Genomic DNA, 19,648 nt, shown 5'->3' on the forward strand with positions numbered 1-19,648 from the left:
ATTGATCCAACACGAACACGAACAAGAGGGAGGCGCTAGTGGTTGTGACGCAGTGACACGGTTGCCACGGTGAGTCGGTTGGCCCCGACGAACGTGGAACCCGACGACGGGGCGGCACGGTGATGCCGCGATCCGCCGGTGGTGATGCAGTAGTCGTCGTCGTCGTGAGTTATTCTTTGCGTCACGCGTTACGCTGCCTGCCTGCCTGTCTGGCCTGGCTGCCTGTCTGCCTGCGTGTGACTTGTAATGTGGTGCGCAGAGTGGGAGACTCCCACACCTCTGCCCCCGCGTACGTCGTCGCCCCAACAGCCCGCCCCGCCCCGTCTTGCGCCGCGTAGCTCGTGCCTGGAACTGTGAACTCGTCGCTCCCACATCCGAGTTATCCGCAACAAGCAAGATAAGAGCAGGCGCGTGGGACCGCGAAATTTCCCTATCCGGCCCCCTCCCCCCGCGGCACCGATGGGCAGATGTAATCGATCGCGGCTGGCTCCCAGCTCCCATCCCCATATCACCCAGCGGCCCCACGACGAGCACGCCCACCCGTAGTCGTTCCTTCCCCTCGACCTGACTCCAACCCAAACGACACGACACGAATGGCAGCGGTAGCGACAGCACAAGTCAACGGTAACGGCGAGGGTAAGTCGGCGGCCGCAGTGTGCGTGCCAAGCGCCGAGATCTAACTCATTCACTCACCCTCACAGCGCACATTACGACACCAGCACAAGTGGGCAGCGGCGTCCCAGCGGTGTCTTGGCTGGGCTCGGCGGTGTCGTCGGGATCGCAATCTTCGCCAATGAACGGGTCTGCTGCAAACGGCGTGCCCAACGGCGCGACGAACGGCGGTAGCACGTCGAATGGCGCGAGCGCCAGCGCCGCCGCCCTGCTCGACCCGACGGCCCAGCACCTCCTCTACGTGCTGCTCGACTCGAACCTCCCGACGGGCGGGTTCGTCGCGTCGTCCGGGCTCGAGTCGTACGCGAAGCACGGGTTCCTGCGCCCGCGCGCGGCGGAGCCGTACGCGCCGGGGCAGACGAGCGCGGTGGGCACGGCCGAGCTCGCGGCCCCCAGCAGCGCGGCAGCGATGGGGCCGTCCAAGGCCGGCCCGGCGCTCGTGGGGTTCGCCGACGCCGAGGTGGAGAACTATGCCGCCAGCACGGGGTTCTACGTCGCGCGCGGGTGGGCCATCGTGCGTGAGCATGCCGGGGATGCGGACGCCGGCGCTGGCGTCGACGCGCTCGTCGCCCTCGACAAGGCCCACGAGGCCACCCTGCTCAGCCACGTCGCCCGCCGCGCGTCCAAGGCGCAGGGCATCGCGACCCTCAGCCTCTACTTCCGCGGCCTGTCCGCGCCGCCGGGGTTCGAGAGCGCTGCCGACGCCGCTGTGCGTGACCTGGTCGACGGGTACCGCAATCGGATTCGCCGCGGGCTCGCGCCGGGTCACTTGGCTACGTGCTGGGGTGTCGTGACTGCCGCGCTGGGCATGGACCTTGGTGAGTGTGCGAGCGAGCAAGCGAGCAGCTCTGCCACACACCGTACCACACCACCACACCACTGACCCCGCCAGAAACATCCCTCCACCTATACACCTTCACGCACACCCGCGCCCTCCTCTCCTCGGCGGTCCGGCTGAACATCATCGGGCCGTACCTCTCCACGCAGCTCCTCTCGCACCCCATGCGCGACCTTCTCTCGAAGACTACGGGCGCGTCGCCCGCCGGGCCGGGCGAGTCGGCCGGCGACGCCGACTGGAGCTGGGCCGACGAGGCGGAGCATGGGCCTGCGACGACTTGGCCGCTGGGCGAGATTCTGGCCGCTAGGCATGATTTGCAGCACTCGAGGATATTCAACAGCTAGCCGACGCCGAGCGGAGCGAGGCGTAGGCATGCTGGCGAGCAGCGAAGCGCGGGGGGATGGCTGTTCGAAGGGGAGTGGGGAGGAGAGAGGACACAGGTGGCGGCCTATACAAACCCATATAAACACAATAGCAAGCTGGCGTCGACACCACGCCGACACCAGCAGTAGACCACACATGGCATGTACACAGAGCCGGTTTGACGCTCGACGAGGCCCCTTGTTCACTTGACGCGCCCATGGGGCCGCTCAGCGGCTCGCTGCGCTCGTTGCACTTGGCACAAGATGAATTGCGATGCATTTCTACGTCTATTTTCTCTTGATTGTGTGTTGTATTATGTAGTTTCTAGTTTCTTCCTATGCGATGCCATGCAGTTGATGCTACAATGCGTGCAGTTGATGTACAGCGTGTCAGTGTATGACAACAGTTGGTGGTGGTGTAACAGTGTTGACTGAGATGTCAGCTTCGCGTCGTCGTTATCGTCCATCGAAGCCAGCCCCAGCCACACCCTCAGTCTCGCCTTTACGTCCCCTCCCGCACCCCACCGGCAGCGGTTGCCCGCGCGCCGGTGTACCTCGCGGCGGGGTGCGTGCGGATTACCAGATTTTATCATCATCGGGTGTGGCTGGTGGGTAGACGCACAAGTTGTGGGTGTAGTGTTGCGTCTATTTGCGCTTAATGACGGCTGTAGTCGTACTTCTCGAAGAACGTCTTTGCGTTCTTGGTCTGGGAGTTGGTTAAGATCGCACCCGGGTTGTTCACCCACCTCGGCCTTGGGCCCGCGGACACGGCCACGCGCAGCCTCCTTGACGCGGCGCAGGTCACGGTCCTCGCGCAGCCAGGCGAGCGCAGTGTTGAAGAGGTCGGGGTGGTCCGGGCCCCAGGTGAGCAGCGGCTTGGGCGTCGTGCCGAGCTGGATGTGGCACACCTTGGTGGGGAAGTTGGAGAGGCCGTCAAAGATGTGCGTGGCGTCTGCGGGGTGTCAGCTGGTCTCCCCACTGACGACGACAGCTGACGTACACAGGATCGTCGCGCCACGGGTCTCCGACTCGTGGACCAAAAAGTCGATGAGGTCGGCGCGCACGAGCACGTCAAGATCCACCGTCACCTCGTCAAGCAGGAGCACGTCCCACTCGGTCATGAGGCCCATGCAGAGCTGGACGCGGCGGCGCTCGCCGTCCGAGATCTGGTGCATGTGCCAGTCGAGGTCGACGTCGAGGATCTCGAGGAGGCGGTCACGGCGCTCGCGGTGGCGGTAGCCTCCGACCGAGTCGAGAAAGTGCGACACGACAATATCAGACCGCACAACCGGGTTCGAGCTCCACTCGGTGCCGAGGTAGACGACGCCGCCGGGCGGGTTCATGAACACGTCCTGGCCGAGGATCTTGCAGTTGCGCGTCTTGGTCAGGCGCTTGCCCGCGAGGATGCGGAGGAGCGTCGACTTGCCCGCTGTGGTCGTCGTCAGTATCAGCATCGCGTCGGCCTCGGCCTCGCGCGCAGCTCACCTCCATTGGCACCGAGCAGCAGGCAGCGGTCGCCCTTGACGAGGTTGAGGTTGATGTCCTCGAGCACGGGCTCGTCGCCGTCCTTCCAGGCAAACGTCAGGTCCTGGCAGTCAATGGCGGGGATGTCGGCAGTCATTGTGTGAGTAGGTGGGTGAGCTTGGGTTGAGGGGTACAGTGTGTTTTCTTGAGACGCCGAGATCACGACATTTCAAGGTGGACGGAGTGCAAGTCGGATCATATGTCGGTACGCGACGCCGAGCGAGCCGAGCAGGACGGCCCTCGCCGCGCCACATGCCGGCTCGACGGCGTTAGTGGTTTTGCCACGTGGTCAGAAGAATTTTGATTCCGTCGGGTCGTGATGTTTTGCCACCAGTCGTCGTGCCAGTGCCGCAGCGCACGCAGCTTGGTCGTCGCGCGCCGCGCCACCACTCCACACTGCGCTGGCTGGCTGCACCCAGTCAGCCGCTGCACTCGCCGCTGCCGCCGCGCTCCTACCCCTCCTCCCCCTCACTCACTCCCCCTCACTCACTCCCCCTCACTCACTCCCCCTCACTCCCCAATCAACTCAACCACGAAATTACAACCACCTGTACATCCCTCCTTATCCTCTTCATCCCTCTCCCCCCTCTATTCTAAAACCCACCCCCGACAACATGTCGCAGTCCCAGGACATCAAGCCCCGCCAGGAGGAGTCGTCGATCGTCGCGCCGACTCCCCAGAACACGCCCCTCGCCACGCAGGTGCTCGCCAACCGCCCCGCCGGCCTCGGCAAGCCCCAGGTCGAGGACGTTGCCGAGGACGAGGAGGACGATGAGGGCGAGGACGTGACTGGCGTCAACCCTGCCAGCTTGCTTGCCAGCGTGAGTGTAACCGTCGTCGTCGTGTAAATTTGGCGTTGCGGCCAGCCACCCGCACACAGGCGCGCCGCGCGCGCGCATGGCGCGCCGGCGCCCAGGACACGCGCGTCCCTAGCGCAGCGCAACGCTTGCAAAACTTGGCCAACTCGTGCCACCGGTTCTTCTCGCGCTGGCGCGTGACAAGCCGTCGCAGCGGGCGCGTGCGATGCGTGGATGACATGGTTAAAGGATCATTTCGCTGACCTGACCGCGTGCAGAACCCCGCCCTCCTCGCCCTTGCCCAGCACAAGCTCGGCGCTCTCATCGGCCGCGACTCGGGCTACCTTGCCTCGCTTCCCCCCAATGTTCGCAGGCGTATCGACGGCCTCAAGGGCCTCCAGGTCGAGCACGCCAAGATTGAGAGCGAGTTCCAGCTTGCCATCCTCGAGGTTGAGAAGAAGTTCCTCGCCAAGTACAACCCCCTGTACGAGCGCCGTCAGGAGATCATTGCCGGCAAGGTCGAGCCCACCGACGAGGAGGTGACTGAGGGCCAGAATGCCGACTCGGACGACGAGGACGACGAGGAGGAGGAGGGCGCCCACGTTACCGAGATCACCGAGGACGGCAAGGACGCCAAGGTCACTGGTATCCCCGAGTTCTGGCTCACCGCCCTCAAGAACCACATTCCCGTTGCCGAGACCATCACCGACACGGACGAGGAGGCCCTCCAGCACCTCACCGACATCCGACTCTCGTACCTTGACGCCCAGCCCGGCTTCAAGCTCCACTTCACCTTCTCGCCCAACGCCTTCTTCGAGGACGCCGAGCTCACCAAGACCTACTACTACCAGGAGCAGGTCGGCTACGGTGGCGACTTTGTCTACGACAAGGCCGAGGGCTACGAGATCAAGTGGAAGGAGGACAAGGACCTCACGAAGAAGATTGAGATTAAGAAGCAGCGCAACAAGAGTGAGTCTGGGGTGTGTTGGACGATCACTGATGTGTAGCCTCGGGCCGCACCCGTGTCGTCCGCAAGGTCGTCCCCACCGACTCGTTCTTCAACTTCTTCAAGCCTCCCCAGCCCCCAACGCGCGAGGAGCTCCAGGAGGGTGACGTCGACGAGGAGGAGCTCGAGGAGCTCGACGCCCGCCTCGAGGTCGACTACCAGCTCGGCGAGGACTTCAAGGAGAAGATCATCCCCCGTGCCGTCGACTACTTCACCGGCAAGGCTCTGCGCTATGAGGAGGACTACGAGGATGAGTTTGAGGACGACGACGAGGACTTTGAGGATGACGAGGACGACGAGGTGCGTAATCCCGACACTCACATTTCAAGTCACTGACCAACCCTCTTTCCGTCCAGTAGGAGGGTGCCCCCGCCGGTGACAACCAGGAGTGCAAGCAGCAGTAAATGCGCGACCCGGACCCCCCGTTTCCTGCATGTATACCTCCCCCGGTGATCCCCGTAGATAGTGTCTCGACCTCATGGCAGCGTCAGCTGTCAGCTGCAATCCAACCCCCACCCCCACACACTTCCCATCAACGTTTCCTTCTCTCGCACGTGCTACACCCCTTAGTGATACCCGCGTGATGCGGACGCTGAGGTTTACTTAAATGCAAATCGATCACGACTGGCGGGGGGCGGGTGCGCGAGGGTGGCTACTGCTTCTACTAATGATGCAATCGCGACTGTACCTGTGCAGGGTCGTGCGTGAGCTTGTTGCAAGGCACCATCGAGTGAGGTGGCATTGCGTCAAGGTGGGTGGGTCATCGACAACGACAACACAAACTGTGGCGTCTTGTCGTCAGTGGCGGCCGGTACAGTACCAGACGCCGGCGGTAGAAGGCTGGCTGATCATGAGCTCGAGGCGCTCAATTGTGCCTGCAAGCCGTGGCGACAGAGTACATACAACGCGGACAAGTAGGTACAGAATGAATCCTAATCTCACTGGTACTCGTCAAACACCTGGCCAGTCCACGGGAGGGACGGCTCGGGGGGTGGCTCACCGAGGTGGTCGAGGAGGTTTGCCCACGCGGGCACATTGTCGGCGGTGGGGAATGCGCTGGCGCTCGGGTCAGACGGCGGGCGGAGGACCCACCAGTCATCCGTGCTGGCCGGGAAGGGCAAGAGGGTGGAGTGCAGTCCGCCCGGTGTTGTCTGGAAAGTGGGGGGCAGCACGAGGCGGGACGGTGAGAGGACTGCTTGCGGTGTGAGTGGCCCTGGGGCGAGGGGCTGGGTCGTGGTGTGCGGCGTGCTTGGTGGCATCATGGGGTTGAAATCTGGGGTCGGGTACACGTTCTGCAGCGGGATCGGGGCAGGGGAGAAGAACGGGCCCGCTTGAGTCGTGGCGAGGGGGAGTGAGGCGGTAGGCGGTGGCGGGTATATCATGTGTGGTGGTGGCGGTGGGTAGACCGTGGCGCTTGGTCCGGCGGCTGGGCCGGTTGGCACCGGCACGGTGTGGTGCAGTTTGACTGGGCTAGGGAGACTGGGCCGCGGGCTCGGCCGCCGCGACATGCGGCTCACGGCACGGCTGTGGATCCTGGACCGTGGCAGGTCGCCCCCGTTCGACGCCATCTCCCCTTCGACGGCGTCGGCATGTTGCAGGATCATGTCGAGCACGCGGATCTCATTCTCGAGGGACTCATCGCGCCGTGTCGTCTTGCGCTCGACTTCGAGGTACTCGGTGTACAGGGCGCGGATGTGCGCGTAGTTGAACTGCTTGAGACGCTTGGGGTAGGCGAGAAGTATGCCGACGACTGTGGCGGGGGAGAAGCCGGAGGCGACCTGGGCGTGAGCAAGGTGAGATGACAATAAAGCACTCACCGTCATCCACTTGAACCGGTCAAATGGATCCGCGTCGACCTCGCGCATGCTGAGTCGGAGGGAGAGCTCAGCCAGTGCACTGAAGACGCACGCGTCGAGCGACGTCCGCAGCTCGGAGCTCATGTCCGGGTCATTGAGCTGCGTGAGGAGGTATGGGCGGTGCAAGGAAATCCTCGCCTGGTAGTACTTTGACGACAGGCTCTGGCGCTGGAATCCAAGCCACGGGTGCGCCTCGTCCATCGACTTGTCAGGGGCGTCGAGCCGGAACACGGGCGGTAGGTTGGCCGACCAGTCGAGCATGAGACGCTCGCATGCCATGACTTCGGTGTGCTCGCGCCTGCCGAGCCCGAAGCAGTTGGTCTGAATGCGCCCAATGATCTGCGCGAGGCGGTAGTGCAGGATCAAAAAGGTCGACTTCGTGATCTTCGTCAGGGGCCAGTTGTGCCGCGGGACCAAGGGGAGCTCGTCATCGTCAATGTTGGCGGGGAGGCGGATGGTGAAGCCCCCGTCTTGGATCGCGAGTGGGCGGCCGAGGAAGAGGGAGATGGAGCTGGGGTAAGTCACGGTTGACACGAAAACACTTACCGATCGAGGATATACAGCTCTGGGTATCAGCTCAGTCATGCCGATCTCAACTTACGAGCCCAGAGCCTCCGACGCAGCTCGGCCTCCTTGCCGTCGACGCTGCGCCATACCTCGCCGTCAATGTGCATTCTGATGGGTTAGTGCGGACGGAACCCCGTACCCACCCCTGCGCCTGGGCAGCGCGAGCCGCTGCCCCAATCGTCTGCCATGCTTCTGGCACACGGCGCGTGACAATGAGGTAGAGCGAGAGCTGGAGTCAGCCATTCCGCCGTTCCTTGGAATTCACTCACCAAACCATACGCCCGCACAGTGTCGACCGACTCGCCGCAAAAGCTAGAAGTCTCTGAGAGGGCGCGCCGGGCGCTCAGGAACAACCGGAGGCTCAGCTCCTCCCTCTCCTCGAGCAGATCGCCCGACTCGTCCGCCTCCCTGTCTAGGAGCACGCCAAAGGCCAGGACAATGTGGAACAGCGCAAACCACCGGATATCAATCTTGCTGAGGTCCTCAAACTCGCCACGGATCCGCCAGAACGTGTCGTACTTTGCACAAAAGTCAGGCTTGTAGAGAAAGTCGATTTGGCTGTATTTAGCGTTTCTCTGTCCGGCGCCACACTCACTCGTTGTACTTGTCAAAGTAGGCGCGCGTGAATCGCTCACACAACGAGCGGTTGGGCACCTGCCCGTCTAGCTGGCGGATATGGTACACCATCGACCCGTCCGTCACCGCCGCTGTGAGGTCGCCGAAACGCCGCGCCTGACGCTTGTGCCCGCGTCCATACTGCGAGTCGCTGATATCTGCGCTGTTGTTGAGTGTGACCTTGCCAACGACCTGGTGTCAGCAAGCTCAAGATGCGACTCACGTTCATGACCTGGGCCGCAAGGCGCGGGCCAAAGTGACTCGTGCCGTAGAACTGAAACTGGCCTGGGTGTGAGCGAAACCCCAGCAAACCACTCACGCTCAACGCCACTTCCCTCGATCGCGAGCGACCCGATACCCGGCGCACCGCCCTCCTGCATCAATGTGTGGTCGTGTTTGGCAGTGCCACTTTGGGGCTGCTTGGCCAGCGTGTCGCGTTCCTGGTGGTGGCCGCTGGGCCCAGGTGGATCCTTGCTCCACTTGACGCCGCGCTCATCCGGATCAGTGCGGTCAAAGGACAGCGGGAGGGCAAACGCGTGCCCGGGAGAAGGCTGGGGGCGCCGAAACGGGAATGGTTCTAGCGGCGATGGATGGTGCAGATGCGCGCGGTTCCGCGGGGTCGCGATTCCGGGCGGTACCCCTGCCGCTGCCCCTTGCGAGCTGGAGCCGGCATGCGACGCGTGGTGCGATCCGGGGGAGATGGCGTGGATCCCCTCAGAGATGCTGCTCGTGCTGCCCGAGTGCGAGTGGCCAGAGCCACGGGACGAGTGCGCCCCACCGCCGCCGCCGCTCCCTGCTTCGGCTTCCGAGTCCTCGTCGTCGAGGTCGTCGTCGTCGTCGGACCGGGGGTGCTTGCCACCTGGTCCCCAGGTGCCTGGTGTCTTGAGTGCGCGGCTGTCGGGAAAGCGGCATTCGTCGCCGAGGTTACGGCGTGAGCAGTGGTGGCAAGGGCGGAGGCCATTGCACTGGGCGTGTGTGTGAGTGCTGCGGGAAGCCAAGCCCCACCACCCACCCACCTTTTGCTTACGGCGGTTGCACTCTGTACACGCTGTCGCCTGCCGCCCGCGGCGCTTGAACGGCGGATCAGAGTGTGCGCGGTGTGGCTCGTACGGGCGGGACATTGGGTGCGGCTTGTGGGGGAGAGATAGGGACGGAGACGGAGGGGCAGGCGGCGTGCGCTGCACCTGCTGGAGCTGCTGATGCGAGTTGTTGGTATGAGAAATGTTGGACGCAACCAGGGGGAGGGGGGGGGTTCGAGGTCCTGGGGTTGGACTGATCGACGATAGTATGAGGGGGGACTGGAGAGCAGGCATCATGTTTCGCGTGGTGGTGCTTGGTGGCCAATGTAAGGCAGGAGTAGGAAGTTGCGGTGTCGAGGAGAATGAGGAGGGAGGAGGAGGGGGGGGGGGGGGGGGTTAACTCGGCGGTGGCGGCGACGGAGAGGAACTGCGAGTCGAGCGAGTCAGACGGTAAGCGGTTTGGGGGATCAGTGTGTGCGTGTGTGTTGTGTGTGTGAAGATTGTGTGCATGCCAGGGGATGCGGGGGAGAGTGTCTTTGTCGACGAGATGGTCGAAACAAAAGTAGAGCGTTGCGGTCGGCCCGTCGCGAGCAGAGGGACCTTGCTCGCCGTTGCTCGGCCCGGAGTGATGACCAGCACTGTGCGGCCGTCGTTGTGACTACCTTGATCTTGTCAATGCAAAGGTCGTGAGCACCGTGTTGTTATAAGGGGCCCTGTGGAGCCCGCCGTATTGGCAGTGCGCCCCGGCGATCCGTCGTCGCGAAGGGCATGGTACGATGAAATGGCCATGTCTGCCCGGCCAAGTCGACCGCGTCTCGTGTCTGTCTGCCGTCTTGCCGTCTGCACAACAACTGCATCTGCCACACGCGCCGCGCCACTGATAATGTCATAAGCTGCATCAACGTCACCTGCCCCTCGGCACGTCACGGCTGAGCAATGCGCAGTCCACGGGGCAGCGGCCAGTCGCCATCGGCCGACGACACGGCCCGACGCAAACCCTCCTTTAGGCCCGTGCGCGCGTGCAGCTTGAAGGCGCAGAACAATGACATTTTGAGGGGTGTGCACCGAGCAAGAACAATGCCTTGTGCCGTGGCGGATGCGTGCGTGCAGGTCATATCGTGCAGGTCAGGTCATGCGGCGGTCCGGTCGGGTCATGACGTCGGAACTGATGCTCGCTCGAGAAGCACGAAGAAGCAGCAGCAGCAGGAGCATGAAACTGCAGCGTGGCCGCCTCGCGGCGCGGTCCAGATCCCATTTTGAGTTGAAACGGCCGTTTGTGGCGGCGGCGTGGCGCGAGGCGGCCAGACGTGGGGGGTGATGTCCCCTCGGCTCCTGCGCTGCTGATACACCTTGCTGCCGCTCGGCGCTCGGTGCTCGCGAGCAAGCTCCCGAACTCGCTCGAGCTGTCAGATCCGAGCGTGGCCAAGCGTGATGCACTTCCATTCCTGCCGACTATTGTTGCCTCGTGCCTGCATCGCACCCATTGTCGAATGGACAATACCAGTCGCCATGTTGTCGCGGCCCATGATGTTGCTTCAGCTGCCTCACTCACCATCCTTTGCCTCTGGCCACTCGGGTGCCCTCCTCCCCCATGCCCCTTCACCACCCTCCTTCCCCACCTCGCTGCCCGGCGGGCGTCTTGCATAATAGTCGTGCCGCTCCATCATCGCTCTCTCCCCATCACTCGCTGTACGCAGTCAACCCAACGCCCTTACCAGAGTCTCAGCTGTGCTGATCAAACGCATACACACAACCTCATCTACCTTCCCACGCCCCAGCTCTTCGCCAAAGCCGCCGCGGTAGTTACCGTCGTCAGTCGCTTTGAGACCTTGCCCTCTCTGCCTGTTGCTTACTCTGCAGTCAACGTCGTTCACCTCTTACATTGGTGAACCCCCCCTCTTCGAGCCACCTTACCCCATCCCAATATTTCAAACTGTTCCGCACAATGGGCGGCTGCTTCTCGTCTCCGGGATCCCGGCCCAAGTCACCAACGTCGTCGTGGTCCCGAGATATCGACAAGCAGCTGCGCGAGGTGGGCCGAAGAGAGGGGCGTCGCTGACTAGGCAGGAGGAGAAGCGCATGTCCCGCGAGGTCAAGCTCCTGCTCCTCGGCGCTGGCGCCTCGGGCAAGTCGACGGTCCTCAAGCAGATGCGCTACCTTCACCGCAAGCCGTTCAGCCCGGGTGAGGTGGAGGACTACCGGTGGGTCCTGTCGGGCGGCGGCAAGGCGCAGAGCTAAAGGAGTGGCACAGCAAAATCGTCTTCTCCAACATTGTCGGCGGGATGCGCGCTGTCATCGATATGATGGACGAGCTGGGCATGGGAGTGGCACACGAGAACAGGAGATTCATCAACCTCGTCGACAATGAGGAGCCCGTGAACAGTGGTCAGCCGTTCCCTCCGAGATACTTCAAGGCACTCAAGTCACTCTGGGACGATGAAGGCGTCCAGGAATGCTACTCGAAGAGCTATGAGTATGCCCTTCCTGAGAACACGCCCTAGTAGGTGCTAGTGACAGGGGGTACGACTCACACTGCGTAGCTTTTACGCCCATCTGGACCGTCTCTTTGATCCAGAGTACAAGCCGACCCATGACGACATTCTGCGCGTGCGTTCCAAGACGACTGGTATCTCCGAGACGCGGTTCGAGATCAACGACATGGTGTTCAGGCTGTTTGATGTGGGCGGCCAGCGTAGCGAGCGCCGGAAATGGTGAGATACAGCATAGATCAGCATGCTGACGACCCAGGGCGTCGTGCTTTGAAGGCGTCACGTCGATCATCTTCCTCGTCAGCTTGTCAGACTACAACTCGAGCATCATCGAGGACCGTGACTCGAACGGCATGATCGAGGCCCTCATTCTCTGGGAGTCGATTGTCAATTCCCAGTGTGAGTAGTCTGTTATTGTCAGCCGCACTTACTTACCCCACCAGGGTTCACGAGGTCCTCAATGATCCTCTTCCTCAACAAGGCCGACCTTCTCAAGGAGAAGCTTGCGGACCCAAAGCAGCAGATCGCGACCTGGTGGCCAGAGTATCCGGGCAAGCCTGGGTCATTCATGGACGCGGTCGACTACTTCAAGGCCAAGTTCCGCGCAGTCAACCGTACCCAGTCCAAGGAGATTTACATCCAGTGGGTTGTCGGGCCGAGGGCCGAGCTAACGATGCCAGTATCACGACGGCGACGGACAGTGCGCAGCTCAAGGTCGTCATGGCGGCCGTGACGGACACGATTGGCAAGTAGTCCGCCTGGGCTTTGACTGACCTCAGTGCGCAACTCGCTCCGCGATATGGCCATCCTCTAGGTCAGAACCATTAATACCATGTCGTCGAGCGAGTTACCCCGTATAGTCTAGTGGCCTCTACTATTTGTTGTTGGTCCCAGTCCCGGTCCCGGTCCCCCGCGCACGCTGCCGGCCACGTTGTGCAGGCTACTGCTGTCGTTTAGTTGGTTGTTGTGTTTTACGCGCTGTAGAGTGCAATGCAAAGTGTGCAAGTGGTGGTCGTGGTGGTGGTCAAGGCGTGCATTTCGAGGCCGAGGCGAGGCGAGCGAGGTCTGTGTTGTGTGTGACATCACAGGGGCCATCACCGTGCACGTGATTTGCCAGAAAGGGCGCCGCGGCGTGCGGGGTGGGGGTGCGGGCTCGTGGGTGGTTGCTGCTGCTCGCTGCTGCCCCGATGACATTGAAACGTTGGCTGAGTGCGTGTGCGCCGCAGACATCCCCCTCCTCTCCCTCCTCGACGCGCGCATCGCATCGCATCACACACTCTCTCAATTACATTGAGGGCTCGATCAACGCTGCGGAGAGCAGGCTCGACACATTCTCTACACACGTTTGCCCGCGCCTGGACCACCAACGCGACACAGGCGCCCACCACCTCTTCGGCCACCGAGCAGTTCCAAGCCCGGCCCTGCGTAACACCCCTCCCGGCCGCGTTCCGCGTACCTGCAGTCACCTCGTGTTAACTTGTCTCTGTCCTTCTCTCTCTCAACACCACCACCGCCGCCGCCATGCCGTGCCTCCCGTGCATGCAGCTCAACCCGAGCTTGCAGATCCTCAACGAGTGCTATCCGCCCCCCAAGGACCTGCTCAAGTCGGGCCCAGAGTTCATGCCCCTGTCCCAGGACACGTCCAAGCTCACCTACTATGCGACCAACAAGCCAAGCAGCCTGGGCAAGATTGGCGACGAGCTCGAGCGCCGCATCGCCAAGGAGGCAAGAGCGAGCACTGGCGGCTACCCCAAGTCGCGGGCGTGAGTGTAGCTAGCCTGTCAATGCTGACCCCCAGGTCCCTCCTCATCTCCCTCGTCATCCTTCACCGCCTGTTGACAGAGTGCAAGGGCGAGATTGGCAAGTTTGCGCTGCAGACAATGCGGATGATTTCCTCGGCCCTCGATGTCAAGGTGTACCAGAAGAACGACACGGACCTCGAGGTCGCCGCGCGCGCAGCGAGTTGCTTCAAGGCCTTCGCGACGTTCACCGACGGCGCCGCGATCGGCGTCGATGACACCCTGACGGACGAGTACCTCGGCGTGCTGTCCAAGTTTGCGCAGATGGCAACGACGCAGCACACGTCCGAGAAGCCAGACGACGAGGAGCAGAGCCGTACCCGCCTTGTCGGGCTGCAGGCGCTCAGCTCCGCGGCAGGGAGTGAAGCAGTGTTCGGGAGCAACGTCGAGTTCCCGCGCCAGGTCAAGATCATCGTCCCCGCGCTCCTGACTATTATTTCAGAAGCGCCACTCGCCGACCTCAAGGACGAGTCGTCAAAGAAGAGCCCCGTGGGCGGCGATAACGTCTCGCCCTTCTTCCGCGAGTTTGCGGTCCGCAAGCCCATCAACGACCGCCGTGCGCCCAGCTTGCACGAGCACGTGCCGGGAGAGAAGGGCCCAGGGAGCGAAGATGTCCGCTCGGCGGCCCTCCGCTGCTTCTACGACCTCATCGGCGAGTGCCAGGCGTCCCAGGCCAACACAGTGCTCGACGTCTGCTTTAGCTTCCTCGACAAGGTCGGCTGGAACGACGTCGAGCGGTGCTGCTGGCTCGCCGAGCGCCTCACCGCCGCCATGCTCCTCCAGTCGCGTTTTGTCGTCCCCACTCGCCTGGTCGAGCTCCTCGTCAACCTCCCCGACGACAGCCCGCCTACGCAAAAGCACTCTTCGGTGCTGGCCATGATCACGACTATTCTCAGCTCCAACGTCTCGCTCGTGGGCCTCGCAATCACCGATATCCTCGCCAGCCTCCTCAGCGTCATCATCCGCAGAGTTGGCGTCGATTCGCGCGACGCCCTCCTCCCCGCCCTCGTCCAGTGTGTCTCGTCTCTCGGCACGCACATCTACTACGCCGACCAGATCAACGACATTGTCGAGGAAATTGCCCTCCAGATCCTCGCAGTGCCGGCCTCCAACCCCGCACAGCAGGAGACCCTCCGCGTGCTCATCTACTGCATCACGGGCGTTATGAAGGCTGCCGACCTCGGCGACCAGGCAGAGGCCCGCGTGACGAGCCCAATCTCTGAAAAGCCCATTGACAAGGGCAAGGCGCCGCTCCTCGAGACGCCCGCGATCGACACTCGCCGCGGCCTCGGCCGTCGCAACCCCATCGCGCCCGAGGTGTGGCAGGAGACTCTGCCGCTGCTGTGCGAAGCGTCGTACCCTGTCCGCGCGGCCTACGTCCAGGCCTTTGTCTTCTACCTCGAGACCGAGATGCCGCGCGACCGCAAGCCGCGCCCCAACGAGCCCAACATTACGCGCTTCTGTAACGCCGTCATGGCTGCGATTTACACCCTCGCCATCAGCTCCAAGCTCGGCGTCGCCGAGGCGCTGCCCACCCCGCCGGACTCTCCCCACCCGATCGAGAAGATTTCCGACCCAGTGGAGAAGGTTACTGACGCCGCAACCTCCCCTTCCAAGGCCGTATCCTGGAACGTCAACGTCATCGAGCCCACGCCGAACGGTAGCCTCGCGAGCAAGGCCAACCCTCCTGCCATCAACGTGCCGATCGCCAACGCCAACGCCAGCACGGGCGCGGGCAACTCGGGCCACACGACGCCGGTGTCTCGGAAACCCCTCCGCGGCGGCCGCCGTGTCTCCCTCCCGCTCAACCGCCTCGAGTCCGGCGCCAACCTCACGTCGTTTGACAACGTCGCCACGCCGTTCGACTACTCTGCCATTCTGAGGATTCTCGACGAACTCAACAACTGTGTGCCCGTCGCGGCGCTCCTTACCGCCGCGCCGATGCTCCTCGCGCTCGACCGCGACGCCGCCACCGAGCTTATCAGACGCCCTGGAGATGGCCGTACCGGTGCGTGGGTGATCGAGCGCAAGCGCGCCTGCCGCGAGACTGTGGCCTTTGCGTGGCGCCGCCTCGCCGACCGTTGGGGCGTGGCCTCGGCTGTTCAGCTCGCCGACAAGGCTATCAACTCGCTCCCCGAGCCCTTCTCCGTGCCAGACTGGCGCGCCCCACTCTCGCAGGACGACGTGCTCCCGCCCCCTGCCGAGCCCGCGGCCTTCTTCCGCGACCAGACCGAGGGCGAGTCGCAGTCGTCGAGCCTCCCGATTCTCGACCCCGCCCAGCTCGTCACGGCCTTCTCCACCTCGCCCTCGGTACAGGCCACCACTGGCCGCGACCAGGCAAGCATCGCCCGTCGCTTCACCTCGCCTTGGAATGTCGAGCTGGCCATCAAGGAGTGTAAGTGACATGCCATAGACATTGCTCACACCCAGCGCTCGAGCGTTACTCGTCTTCGGCCCCCGACGGCGAGCTGCACGGCAACGCAGCCGAGATGCTCATGGCCATCCCAAACTCTTCGTACCAGTCCCTCGGGCACCCCGTGTCCCGCTCGGTCGACGTGGCCGACCTGCGTGACGCGCTCGACGGTGGCGGAGGTGACAGAGGCAGCGTGGTCAACATGCCTGGCTCGGGCGCAAACTCGTTTGTCAGCACGGCGACTGATGTGGCGCTGGGCTCGTCCCCAGACGCCAAGCGGCCCAAGCCACCAAAGCCCGACACAAAGGACATCCTCAACCAGATCTTCAAGGACAACGACAAGAGAAAGGCAAAGACGTCCAACGGACCAAAGGTGCCCCCGTCAGCCGATGCCCCCATCAATGTTTAGTTGCCCATTCTAGAGTCTCTCTTCTCCGCCACTCGCATTGCCTCGTTAGTTTGTATACCCTCGTTACACCCATATCCCCACACTTATAGTTCACTCATCCATAATGATGGAATGCTTGTGACATGCCATTGCTAGCGAGGTCGCCGGGGAGGGGAACTGGACACAAGACTAATGAAACTATGCGGTTAGAATGGGAGGGGGACAGGCGGAGAGAGAGAGAGAGAGGGAGAGAGACAGAGAGGGAGGAGAGGAGGGGAAGGCCGATCGTGCCTCCTGGGTCGCGCAGTACACCATTATCAGACACTGAACAAGGAACAGGCCGGTGTTGCGGGGTCGAGCCAGTGGGGTGGCACATTATCCACAGAGCAAGAGGCCTTTGCGTGTTTATACAAGGGAGCCCTGGGTTGTTGAATTACTCTGTGCGGGTTAGCAACTGTACGATTTGCCTGTTACCCACCTCTAGGAGACCAAGTAGTCGCAGCATGGTTGTGAGCCCAGTCACAAGCAAAGGTCGACGCGCGAAGGAACTTCTTGTTCGAGTACTTCTTGTAGACGTAGACCTTCTCAAAGCCCTGCTCGACAAGACGCTCACAGAGCATGACTGCAGCCGAGACGAGCTGTGATTCGGTAAAGTTGGAGTAGAAGACAAAGGCTTCGTTCCAGTCACCGCCAAGCATCTTGCGGGCCAGGTACATGCCAACAGCGGCAATCATACTTGGCTTGCAGCGCAGGAAGCGGTGGTCGAGGAGGGTGACCTCCATGAGGAACTTGGACAGGGTACGGGTCTGAATATCGTAGTCGTCGGCCTTGGAGATGCGGCGAACCCACGAGTATGGCGAGCAGTAGGACGAGATGGTAAAGTCGAGGGTCTGCAGAATGATGCGCTCGCCCTTGAGAATCTCCTCCTTCGAGTAGCCGTTCTCGGTCATGTAGACAAACTCGTCGACACTCGGGGCGAGAATCTCCTCGTACTTGGCGGCGATGAACATGGCCGTGACACCAACGAGCTGGAGCTTGTTGAGCGAGACGACACGAACCGACAGGAAGCGGTCGACAAGGTTGACGGCGATCCAAAGAGTCTCGGGAAGCATGTGGTAACGGAGGTGGACTTGCAACAACCAGTCGATAAGGGTGGTGCGCATCGTCCTGTTCAGGGTCAGAATTGATACAAACACGCAAGAGAGGCTGATCGACTGACCACTCAATCTCCGTCTGGAACTCCATGTACCGAGGGTTCGGCATCGTCGCGATCTGGGTGGTTAGCGCCGGCCAGCATGCAGGACCCACCTCGAGCTCCTCCATGTGCGCAAAGATGTCGTCGGCATACTCGGCGACCATGGTGGTGTCAAAGAGGTCGATGTCGTCCTGGAAGGTCTTGCGGACCATGTCGAGCTCGGCATGGGCGGCATACTCTTCCTCGTCGGACATGCGAAGCCAGTCCTCGTCGTCATACTCCTCTTCCTCCTCCTCCATGTCACCATCACTCATAGCACCAAGAGTTGCCTCGTCATCCATGTCCAGCATGTCGTCTGCCAAGGCGGGTGCCAGCTTGTCAACGTCCATCTCTGAACGGACGAGGACGTCGTCAGCGGCATTGCGGTCGAGGGTAGAGAACGGCTTGGTGGTGCGATGAGGAACAGGTGCAATGGGGCGAGTCTGCTGCTGCTGCTGCGTCTGCGAGGGGCGGGTCGCCAATGGTGGCCTAGCCTCCGCCTTGACTGCGCCCTTTGCTGAGCATGGTCAGTATGCATAAACAGCGTGGGTGGTTGTCAACTCACCAGGCTTCTTTGCATCGTCGGCATTGTCCTAGGGCATTGTAAGCGTCCGTGTGCATGGTGTTTGGATCTGGGCCGACTGTGCCCAAACATTGCGCACTCACCCTGATGTTGGTGACCGCGCCTAAGACGTTGCGCTCGCGCTTGATGCCAGCCTTGGCGTTGTCAAGAATCTTGCCTGCCTTGGATGGCTGCTGCAGCAGGGCGCCGGCCTTGGGAGCCAGACGACTGGGAGCACCCTTGTCGCCAGCACGTACTGGGACGGCATTCTCGTCGGTGACTTTTGACGAACGAGTGGCAACTCGCCTTGGGTTTGCAGCCTGTGTTTTGGTGTTAGTGATGCTGGAGTGTGTTGTTTGTGTTGGGCTACGCACCCTGTTCATGTTGACTGATGCGCGAGGGTGTTGGGTGAGGGGTGGGGGGGACGATGGTATTGTCCTCTGTTGGTCGACTTGGCGGGTGGAGGCGAGTTGGTTGTCGTCGGTGTTGGGCCGTCGACGAATCAATCCGCTGTTCCGTAGTGTCGGCGCAGAGGGCGAGAGAAGAAGGTGCTTTGGTGGGGTGTTTGTGAGAGGGATTAAAGACTAAGAAGCAAGACTATGTAACAATGTTCAGAGACTAGAGTGTTTGTTGGAGAGAGGAGGAGAGAGGAGAGGGAAGGGCGGGGTTGGGTTGTTGTGATGATGACGGAAAGAAATGAATCAGAAGGAGAAGGCGGGTTGGGTGGGTGGGCGGTATTGGGTGGTGGTGGTTGTGGGTGGTTGGGCCCAGCGAGTGTTTGGGTGCAAAAGGAGAGTGGCGCCCCGGGTGCGGACGAGCCCAAAGTAAACAGTCAAACTACCGACAAATGAGTGCAGACGGTGTTTGAAGCCTGGAAACTGGGCCGAACGCTGCCAACAAGAGCAGAGAGGAGAGAAGGAGGAGGGGGAATGAGAGATGAGGAGGATGCAAAGCAAGCCCGAGTTGTGTTGAGTGGTTGGTTGCTGTTGTGTTGGTTTGGAGTGTGTTGGCTTGCCGGTCGGTCCTATAGGGAGACCATTCAACCAGGGTTGGATTAGGGGTCTAAAAGGGCAGGAAGCAAGGCAAGCAAGGCAGGCAGGCCAAGGACTGCCCACAACGCCCACACAGTCAGCGGCGACAACAAGGCACCCACCAGTGATGGGATGGCGGCGCCAAATACTCCCGCAGCACCAAGTTAGTAAACAGAGCAAACTACAACGACGACGCCCATATTCTCAAACCTTGGCGTCATGTCCCTCTGGCCGGTGCTGCTAAACAGCTATGCATCAAAATCCACCCACCCCAACTACCAGATGCAGCAACACGCCGTTTCTCCCCCCGCCCATCCGGCAAGCTATATACAATGCATAGTGATGACGGTGATGGAGTCACCAGAGCATCAGAGCGCCCGGTCAGTTGATCACCGATGGAAACGGGTGGAGTAGGCCAGGGACACACCGGCACCGAAAAATAAAAGAGCAGGCGCGTCGGCGGCGGCGGCGGCGGC

At 62.0% G+C, this 19,648-nt stretch overlaps 7 protein-coding genes across 7 annotated transcripts; 4 read left to right on the top strand and 3 right to left on the bottom strand.

The window, feature by feature from the left end:
• Positions 1–563: 563 nt before the first annotated feature.
• Positions 564–1,969, top strand: SPAC29A4.13 (urease accessory UreF-like protein). The gene is made up of 3 exons (XM_062772544.1): positions 564–636; positions 702–1,490; positions 1,565–1,969. Exons 1-3 carry the CDS (start codon positions 594–596, stop codon positions 1,852–1,854), a joined length of 1,122 nt encoding a protein of 373 aa, XP_062628528.1. The 5' UTR covers positions 564–593; the 3' UTR covers positions 1,855–1,969.
• A 177-nt stretch (positions 1,970–2,146) lies between these two features.
• Positions 2,147–3,563, bottom strand: SPAC20G4.01 (ABC transporter domain-containing protein). The gene is made up of 5 exons (XM_062772545.1): positions 3,358–3,563; positions 2,852–3,301; positions 2,619–2,824; positions 2,495–2,578; positions 2,147–2,303 (listed from the first exon to the last, which is right to left on the bottom strand). The coding sequence occupies exons 1-4, from the start codon at positions 3,491–3,493 to the stop codon at positions 2,528–2,530; spliced, it is 843 nt and encodes a 280-aa protein (XP_062628529.1). The 5' UTR covers positions 3,494–3,563; the 3' UTR covers positions 2,147–2,303; positions 2,495–2,527.
• Positions 3,564–3,909: 346 nt separating this feature from the next.
• SPCC364.06 (Putative nucleosome assembly protein) lies at positions 3,910–5,827 on the top strand. Its single transcript, XM_062772546.1, has 4 exons — positions 3,910–4,217; positions 4,472–5,162; positions 5,201–5,499; positions 5,559–5,827. The coding sequence occupies exons 1-4, from the start codon at positions 4,011–4,013 to the stop codon at positions 5,601–5,603; spliced, it is 1,242 nt and encodes a 413-aa protein (XP_062628530.1). The 5' UTR covers positions 3,910–4,010; the 3' UTR covers positions 5,604–5,827.
• A 310-nt stretch (positions 5,828–6,137) lies between these two features.
• SPAC1F7.11c_4 (putative transcriptional regulatory protein) lies at positions 6,138–9,358 on the bottom strand (the record flags this gene model as incomplete). Its single annotated transcript, XM_062772547.1, has 11 exons — positions 6,138–6,255; positions 6,292–6,350; positions 6,717–6,977; positions 7,017–7,566; positions 7,602–7,620; positions 7,657–7,730; positions 7,766–7,851; positions 7,892–8,180; positions 8,218–8,429; positions 8,461–8,522; positions 8,557–9,358. 11 exons carry the CDS (start codon positions 9,356–9,358, stop codon positions 6,138–6,140), a joined length of 2,532 nt encoding a protein of 843 aa, XP_062628531.1.
• A 1,843-nt stretch (positions 9,359–11,201) lies between these two features.
• Positions 11,202–12,498, top strand: GPA2 (Guanine nucleotide-binding protein alpha-2 subunit; the record flags this gene model as incomplete). The annotated part of the gene is made up of 7 exons (XM_062772548.1): positions 11,202–11,288; positions 11,324–11,457; positions 11,508–11,756; positions 11,797–11,967; positions 12,005–12,144; positions 12,189–12,387; positions 12,426–12,498. 7 exons carry the CDS (start codon positions 11,202–11,204, stop codon positions 12,496–12,498), a joined length of 1,053 nt encoding a protein of 350 aa, XP_062628532.1.
• A 494-nt stretch (positions 12,499–12,992) lies between these two features.
• Positions 12,993–16,366, top strand: EFR3 (the record flags this gene model as incomplete). Its single annotated transcript, XM_062772549.1, has 3 exons — positions 12,993–13,508; positions 13,544–15,939; positions 15,975–16,366. The coding sequence occupies exons 1-3, from the start codon at positions 13,267–13,269 to the stop codon at positions 16,364–16,366; spliced, it is 3,030 nt and encodes a 1,009-aa protein (XP_062628533.1). The 5' UTR covers positions 12,993–13,266.
• Positions 16,367–16,778: 412 nt separating this feature from the next.
• cdc13_1 (G2/mitotic-specific cyclin cdc13) lies at positions 16,779–19,077 on the bottom strand (the record flags this gene model as incomplete). The annotated part of the gene is made up of 7 exons (XM_062772550.1): positions 18,516–19,077; positions 18,246–18,461; positions 18,145–18,172; positions 17,654–18,096; positions 17,565–17,617; positions 16,824–17,512; positions 16,779–16,783 (listed from the first exon to the last, which is right to left on the bottom strand). The coding sequence occupies exons 1-7, from the start codon at positions 18,522–18,524 to the stop codon at positions 16,779–16,781; spliced, it is 1,443 nt and encodes a 480-aa protein (XP_062628534.1). The 5' UTR covers positions 18,525–19,077.
• Between the last annotated feature and the right edge of the window lie 571 nt (positions 19,078–19,648).

This window comes from Vanrija pseudolonga, chromosome 4 (genome assembly GCF_020906515.1).
Source record: "Vanrija pseudolonga chromosome 4, complete sequence".
In the NCBI taxonomy this organism is placed as follows: Eukaryota; Fungi; Basidiomycota; class Tremellomycetes; order Trichosporonales; family Trichosporonaceae; genus Vanrija; species Vanrija pseudolonga.